The following is an 8,522-nucleotide window of genomic DNA, read 5'->3' as shown; positions in this document are numbered from 1 at the left end:
TTGTTTAGAGGAACTGATTGCCGCTTGAATATAAGAGTTATTTTGATTACTAAGTTTTTCAATATCGCAGAAAAATTTAGCTTCTCTTCTAAAGATAGAGCAACGCAAAAATTGATTTGGCGTGATTTAACGTGAAATAAAGTGCTTTCAGCTTTAATCCAGTATCATGTAGTTTGGGATACATCTAGAAGTCCTATACCGGACTGTGGGAAAAGAAAGCTAACGAACCTCTTCAGAATTTGTTTATAACTCTATGAAAATTTTCGCGATCTTTCGTAATCTTTCTCCGTGTTATAGATATCGGTGATTGTTGTCTTTTAAATCTTTGTTTACTCAATTTAGTGCACGTCCTGACTACAATAAGAAGCTGTTAAACATTTACCGAAAACATTTCTCTTGGGTGAAGCAACCACATCTATTTTAGCAGGACTTCTTCAAGGTTCCGCAAACTCTTCACTTGCCTCTTCTTAATTAGCAAAGTATCATTTATCTCGATTATTTCGCTATTGCAATCGCATGTTAGAAAAAGAGAACAGAGACAAAACACAACTTAAACAAAACATCAAGTTAGTTCCGCTACCAAAAAATCATAGATATTTGTTTAGGGGAAATTACCGCTTGATTAAACGTGAAGTATTTTAATTGGATACAGACACAAAAAAAGAGAACAAAGACAAAAATACAGACACAGAATACAGATACAGACGGTGTAAAAAAAAAAATCGTTTCTATGTAGAACACCGACTTGTTGTTCCGTTTGATCACGCCCTGTGAGGAGAAAAAAAACGCCTGGCACTTAAGTTCTTCCCTTCAAAAGATTCGTTCATGATAGTTCAGTATTACTGATAAGAAATAAAAAAAAACTTTGTAAATGAGGGAAATAAATTTACAATCAATGGATATGCAGTTTTTGCGTTTAGTAAACAAGACACCTGTAATTAAATCAAAATAAGAAAATCTCAGAGTTTTTAGAAGGTTTTACTAAAATTCTACAAAAAAACATCCTGCAAGAACCGATGTAAGAATTTGCTTATCAATTGTCGAGAGCATAGAATTGTTTGCTCAATTGAAACCAATATCATGAAGCCTAAAGTATTGCTGAATATCATCTGTAGATAAAGTCTCAGACCTCTTTTTTTTCCTAAAAAGGGTTTTCTGGAAGACGAGGCCATAAGTCAAATAATTTCGGACCTATGTCACATCAATGAGATTTTTATGCCAATAAAATAATCAAAATGAGTTTCAACTGTGTCATTAAGCTAGTAATGACAAGTAGGAACGTTTTCTCTGAATAACCTCTCGGTTTGATACTCACACAGTTGAAAGATGTAGAATAAATAACACGCTGTGGAAATTTTGAGTGTTGCACTATGTGCGTGTTTTGATTTGCGTCTCAGAGCTTGGTGTGGTGCAATATTTTATCTGTCTCGCAACGGGAGACATTTTTATTCTAGAATTAGCATTCCTCGTCCTTTTCTTGGCTGTGGATTTATCCTGTAACATTGTCACAACAAACTTTAGCCCTTCAGTTTCCATATCGCCATTATTAATGCCATATTCTCGCAGGTAGTAAACAGTTTCTAAACGAAGAAATGATCTTAATAACAAATGCTTAGCAACCTTGAGTGTTTACCCCAAATTATTTTGTAGCCAAGTACACACTTGAACTTTCACTAGATCCGAAGGATCTGAACAAACTGAGATAATCTCTAATATTGTTAGTTTCGAAGAGAGCTTAGATCCGTTAAAGATCACATTGCAAAGTTGTAAAAATTGGTTTGGATCAATTTTATTCATTTCTTTCCATAAGCAACTGACAAAACCTAAAAATTTAAAGGAAACAACTAATAAAGATCATCAACTTATAAAAGCTTATTTCCAAGCTAATAATCTTGAAGTGCGGCTAAAGATAAACTAGTTGCATTTAAAAATAACTGGCGCCAAAACTCGGTCCTTTATTTTCGTGTTGACGAATCATTGTTAACAAAACGGAAAATTATCTCAAGAAGCCTAAAAAAAGTTTTTGTCTAATATTAGTTGCCACAACACCTACGCGTCGGAAAAAACGAATTTAATTACCTTTCTCCGAGTGCTATATAAGCTGCTGAGCTAAGACACTGTAGAATTACTTTTTCTTAAGGTTATTATTGAAACATCATGGCGTGCAATCGATTTTTGCGATCTGTTTGGATTTTCGGATTCTGTTTAGGTAAGTTTAATTATGAGGTTCTGCGCAACCAAGTGGGTAATTTAGATATCGTTTTTATAGGCAATTTAGTGATCAATCATTTGATTAGCGACGAAGAGTTAAATATTCGTTCTTTTCGTTTAAGAACTGTAACGACTGCGACGAGACCCACGCATCAGGTATATTCTATTTTCTCCGCCCATGTGGGACGGCCTTATTGCCACACACCTTTTTCGCCGATTAGTGAGTGAAAGACTGAGAAGTGATTGAAACGGAACTTTTTTGAGTTTGAGTCACTTTTCATCGATTACTGTTCGTGAAGGATATTATTCCAAGAGTTTTCGACGAGAAGAGAAAACCAAAATAGCACTGAAGAAATAGATACCGATTTGAAGTAAATACAACTTACTAATAGTAAATAGCTGCAAAGCTTCCGAAAAGATTCTGATCCGACCACTGAAGTCGCTTAAACAAGAGAGTTAGTTGCAACCACACTCTCCGTCAAAACAATTGAAAGGCTGTGCGTCGTTGGCACCAATCTTCTCACGCAAACCGTGTGGTTATGGTTCAACCTCCTTTACTTCCGATCAGATTTGCTTTTGTCGCTATGAAATACCCATTTTATGTCGTGATGCCTTGCAAGTTAAAGAAGTGTGTTGCAAATGTTATACTTTACGCTGAAAGCATGATTTCGTCTAGACATATAAAATTTCGCAGTTGTAGCTTTACACAGGAATGATGTTATGTCCAGTTTCATGGAGTTTCTAGATCTTTTACGCTGGTTTAAACATGATCACCGAAATACCAAATTTTTATATCGAGCGAGGTAAAAACATAGAATTTATGCCTACTTATTGGCAGCAAATCTCTGATCACTTTCGTAATGAAAAAAAATTAAAACAGTCGATATAAAACTAGTTAAAGCCATTTTTTGCTTGTGTAAATAACTATTGAAGCCCTCAAAAATCGGTAAAGGCTTGGTCCTCTTATAAAATAAAAGCAGGAATCGGAACTCAATTTTTTAACAATAAAAAAATAAAACTTTAATCTAATTTATCTAGGCCGGTATAATTAACGACGTTTTAGCCAACTTTTTCCTGAAACATTCCGCGCGACCAATACTCAAAAATGCATGCGAGCGCGTCTCTAGAAGGTCATTATCAAATTTTTTCGATTCCTGTTTTCAATATCACTACTGATAGTCCCTGTAGCTTCCGTTTGGTTATACTGGGCTTCGTTGCTCAATAGGCACGCACTCTGGCACGAGTTTGAGCAACAGATACTTATCATAAACATTGGCGATTTTTTGACAAAGCTGGAGCAACCTTATTGATTTTTTTGTTTGGTTTTGATTTTTTTGGCAAAACACTAATTAACCTCCGACGGCTGTCAGATAATTGAAATGTGAGCAATATGGAAAGAAATTTCAGAAAAAAGGAAATAAACTTATGGCAGCAATATAAGTAATTAGTGAAGCTTAGTTAACACTCCCAAGTCGATAAATGATCTCAACAGTAACATCTAGGTTTGCTCAAAATTTTCGGAGAAATTAATACCCTTCCTTATACTCAATTGAGAGGAAAATGAAGGGAGTTTAAAAACGAGCCAAGGACGATAAAACATATCGCAAACATCTCTAACTTCTATGTAAGTAACAATCGCAGAATGATTTACTCTTCACACGTAATTAATGCTGTATTAATGAACTCGGAGTTCAAAACTGAACTTACAATGTAAAGCTTCTATTGGTCTAGTTAGCTGTACTGTTTACGACATAGCCGACCGATGTTTTGTATCTTTTGACAGCTTTAATTTTAATGGTATGTTTGGCTGACGAGCTTAACAAGGAAGACGATGAAAAGACTATAACAGACGATAACGTATCAGCTAAAATGCTCTCCAAGTCTGGAAAAATCATGATTGTTCGAGATAACGATGACGACGATGATGATGACGACGATGATGATGACGATGATGATGACGATGACGATGACGATGATGATGACGATGACGACGATTTTAGGGACGATAATGAAGAGATGCTATCATTTGAAGTAGACGAGTTGAAGGAAAAAGATGTCGATGGAAATGATGTTGATACGGTGGACAAGCATTCTGTGGATTCGTTTGACGACGTGGACTTTAAGTTTACTAAAGTAGACACTCAGGCGAAATATGATGGGGTCCCTGTTACAAACGTGAACCTATCAGCGACCTTACCTCCTTCCTCTTCTCTGGAGATCATGGTTTATCTGTTTCGTCAGGCGGGGAAGGTTACATTTGGGAATGAAACCTTCAGGGTGGAAAAAGGAACAGTCAAGTTTAATATTAAGGTAAGGGTTGTACCAACGCGAGGTGACATCGGCATGGTCGACACGTGTTAAGTCCTTGCTAATTAAGCACTCTACAATTCGACATTGAAACCTAGGTCATTTTAAGGGGTAATTAGGCAACATCAAAAATGTGGTACGTTTTTAACCATCACTATCAAAGGTCTCTTCACGCTACAGTAACCAGAGTGACTTAATTAAAGCTGAGAGTATAAGAGGCGCAAATATTAGAGATCTTTTTTTGCGCTGCTTTGAGCGGAACAACTGAAATTCTCTTTACATTCGCCTGCATTCGTCTATGATATTAAACACTAGATCTCTTCATCTGAATACGATTGTAATCTTACTCAGTTAACAACCATGTCCTTCACAGATCAGCAACTGGGATTTCTGTGACGGATCGTTTGTTGACTGCAGTGAAGGCAAAGTTGGAGAATTTCTTGACCTAAAACTTAAAATCAAGAGTAAGGATTCTCCAGCAGAAATAAGCGACGATGACAGAAAAGCCGCCGCCAAGAGACCCATCTGTAAAGACGAGGACAGTGATGACGACGGCCCCGATGATCCGAACGATGACGATGACGATGACGATGATTGTCCGAACATTTATGACATCGGTGGAGACTCTGAAATGCTGCTTAACAAAGGGGTTAGTTTATTAGTCATTACATCCTGTCCAACGTTACATCAGGCAGTGAGATAATTTTGATTTTGTTTAATCGATGAAAATTTATTTCCATATACAGCGCAGTTTTTTTTCAATAAATACAGTGTTACTAATATTGACTTAACTCTAAAAGTGGCAATAGCAATTAAGGCGAGTTCACAACGAGACAAACTTTTTGCTTCCGAATTGGCGCTTGTTATTTTCTACATTTCCTCTTTCTGCACCCACATTTTTTGTCCCTCCTTCGCTTGTTTTTATTACAGAATCTTTATAAATGATGTACATTCTTCTTTTGCTAGGTGGTTACCGATGATGATAAATACACTGCCTTCCCCCAAGGATATCCTAAATTTGAGATCGAGGATGGAGAGAAGAAGTTCGTCTTCCGAATCCCTAAGTTCAAGAAGAGTGTGTTGGTTGATCCAAGTGTAAACGTAGGCCGAGTCAATGGCGCTACTTCTTTGGCACGCGCTAATATTGGGCTGGCCCTTTTGCTATTTGTCGCCGCTTTTTTCCTCACCAATCTTGTCTAAGAGCTTTTTGTTAATGGGTAAAATTCCTTATTATGTGTCCGCTAGTAATTCTTATTCATTGAACATGAAAAAATTGTTATTGGTTAAAAAAGTTACTATCAATTGCCCCTTTTATTTTTGGCTCAAATTTTGTCTTCCTTTGCTGCAAATTTATTAATTAACTGTCTTACCATACATTATCATACCCAAAAACAAAGGAAAATTAAATTATGAACCACAAGGATAGAGTGGAACCACAAATCTTGCATAAGAGCTTGCGTGTAATCAAGTTTAAGATCCCTTTCGTCATAAACACCACTTTGTTACTACTGCGTGAGCTTCTAATTTTTGTTTAAAGATTACTGACGTAACTTAAGGATTATTCAAAATTGCTTTTCAAATGATTAGGCTGGAGTTGCATTGTTCTACATTTACAGATGAATTTCTGATGTAGAGTATTTAACGGTATTTCTTAAGTTATTGGGTCACTGTGGTGGCAACGCCCAATCCATCACTTGATGGAACGGTTTAATTCCCTTTATTATTGAAGTCTACGAGTTCAGAAAAAGTTTGGGAAAGGCGATTGCTTTCTCTCGTGTAATTTGCTTTTGGCTTTACACGAAAAAAATATACGACATGAGTCTATTGAAAGGATTAGGTAGGAAAATTGTGACTATTGTAAAGAAAAACAGGGGCTGTCAGGCGACGACGCACTCAGGTCGGAAGCAGTTTGCTGAGATTCAAAATGAAAAATCTCCTTCAAACGGAAAACTAATTTTGTCTACTGACGCTGTATCTCTTGCTGAGTGCTGACAAGAATTTTCAAAATGAAATGCTAAAGATCTGGGTTTTTCTGTAATAAATGTTATGAATCTTATTATAACTCTAAAATTTAACATAATCTGCTGAACTGACTCATGTTAGATCAGTTTACGATGTAACGCACATTGTAAGGAAATTATGTAGCTTAGTGCTTGACACAGAATTAAGAATAAAAGAGAAACCTTGCTTCGCGTAAGCCTTTAAGTTCATTTGCTGCCAGGGTTGCACGAAAGAAATCTGGAATTTACACTGGTTTTGCTACACTTTGCTTTGTGGAAAACTTGCGCCGCTCTGGTAACTAATCAAATGGCAAGTCAAAACCAAAAGCGACTTTGTTGCTTACGTTTTCCCGCGCTGTTAGGACTACTCTCGTTTTGATTTTTACGACACCCAACCGACGTTCTGCGTTTGTCAGACTGTGACTGACTACGTCAGATATTTACATTTCAATACAGTGCTATTTACAGGAGAGAGGGGCAGGCTCTATTACTTGACTGACTTCCTGGGGTGATTAACTTGTAACTTCTCCGCATGATATTCATTTATTGTCCAAACAGGTGACGGGAATAGTCAAATTTATCGGATAGAAGTTGTTATCTGATCTTACACCAACTTCTCGTGACTAATTTACAAGGAAATGTCCGGCAGTTAGAAGGGAGAATCAATTGTCAGATCGGCTTCGGAGTGTTAGGGTTAAGGAATTGCGGCTTTATTCAGACCAAATTGCCACAAATTTTGTACGGAGTTGAAAAGGAAAGTAATGGAACTTTCATGTACAATAATATTTGATGCTCAAGCTTAAGGAAATGATACATATACAGCAACTCAGGAGGGAAACATCGTGTTTTGCGGTTTAACAATGACGTTATCAGTCACAGCTCAGTCTTTTCATCCGTCAAATTCGTTTAGCTTGCTCTGATCTAAAATCAGTCGTGCAGTGTGTGTCACAGTGTTGTGTTGCGTCAAGTTTAATTTTTTTTTAATAAAACTCCCTTTATAATTACAGCGAAACAAAATAATTTTGGTTTGTGGTTTCTTGATCAAAAGACCTTTGCAAATTGATCTTTGACCCTTATATTAGTCTCAGGCGATAAACCAAAACACCCATTGTGTAGCTTATCAGATTGGCAGCCAAAATATTTCAGTTGTATCGGTGTTTCGTCAACGTTTTTATTTTGCCAATGATGCCGGATTTCTAGACTCCGGAGCTCCTAAATTTCTTTCAGTCACAGACTTTTATTTGAGGGTATGGAAGGAGCAGGATTATTTAAAACTTAAAGTTCAAGCTGGAGGGCTCTATAAAGATGGGTGTTGACTAAAGGTTTTCGCTTAACTTTCTTCCTCGATCAATTATTTCTTGGAATAGAAAAATTGAATTCAAAAAATTACTTCATAAGCAGACATATCACTTACAGACTGCCTTGTAAACTTGTAAAGGCTCCTATGAACTTCAACATGCATGCTAATGGATTATTTTAGAAATTTTTGAATCAAACTATTGTTTCAGTGCACTATGAGGTAAACACCTTGAAGGCATGAGGTGAATTGTTCATTGTTTCCCTCTAAAAATAGCTCTCTTAGTTTCCACACTTGACGAATTCACTCTGACACCTCCGTCGCTTGATAAACAATCGCCTGACCTTCAAAGATAATTTGGACAAAAAATATGATACACAGAGCAGACGGACTTTACGAAGTTCGAAAAGTAAGTCTCGACAACTTCAGAAAGTATGCCATAAGTCACATATAAAGCTTCTTACACAAATCATGTTTGTGCGCTTAACACGTGCCTTGTAAATAGCCTCCGGGTACAACACGTGCAAGAACGGGTAGTGGCAAGTCGACGCTGAGATTGCATTTTGGAGGGGTCAGAATGATAAACCCTAAAATGGAAGTCCATTTAAGTTTAAAAAAACTAGTGATATTACTAATAATCGTCGAGTTACAGGATAAATTTTTTACTCTGGAAAGTAAATTTCCTCTAACCTTCTAATACATAATTT

The 8,522-nt window shown here is 36.7% G+C and overlaps 1 protein-coding gene across 2 annotated transcripts; it reads left to right on the top strand.

Annotated features, from left to right (window-relative positions):
* The first annotated feature begins 2,030 nt into the window (after nt 1-2,030).
* LOC113684735 (skeletal aspartic acid-rich protein 1) lies at nt 2,031-6,710 on the top strand. Of its 2 annotated transcripts, none has more exons than XM_027202125.2 (4): nt 2,031-2,209; nt 3,995-4,521; nt 4,892-5,167; nt 5,485-6,710. In XM_027202125.2, exons 1-4 carry the CDS (start codon nt 2,158-2,160, stop codon nt 5,716-5,718), a joined length of 1,089 nt encoding a protein of 362 aa, XP_027057926.2. In that variant the 5' UTR covers nt 2,031-2,157; the 3' UTR covers nt 5,719-6,710. The 2 variants fall into 2 exon arrangements, with proteins under 2 accessions (XP_027057926.2, XP_089040902.1); XM_089184776.1 differs by lacking the exon at nt 2,031-2,209 and adding an exon at nt 3,672-3,835.
* Nucleotides 6,711-8,522: the final 1,812 nt, after the last annotated feature.

Source organism: Pocillopora damicornis, chromosome 10 (assembly GCF_964200805.1).
Source record: "Pocillopora damicornis chromosome 10, jaPocDami1.2, whole genome shotgun sequence".
In the NCBI taxonomy this organism is placed as follows: domain Eukaryota; kingdom Metazoa; phylum Cnidaria; class Anthozoa; order Scleractinia; family Pocilloporidae; genus Pocillopora; species Pocillopora damicornis.
Note: the sequence above shows the minus strand (reverse complement) of the source record. Positions and strands in the feature narration are given on the sequence as shown.

Coding starts and splice junctions, on each gene's coding strand:
- LOC113684735 (XM_027202125.2), top strand. CDS start 2,158: ATGGCGTGCAATCGATTTTTGCGATCTGTTTGGATTTTCGGATTCTGT. Junction 2,210..3,994: donor GATTTTCGGATTCTGTTTAG/GTAAGTTTAATT, acceptor ATCTTTTGACAG/CTTTAATTTTAATGGTATGT. Junction 5,168..5,484: donor AAATGCTGCTTAACAAAGGG/GTTAGTTTATTA, acceptor TTCTTTTGCTAG/GTGGTTACCGATGATGATAA.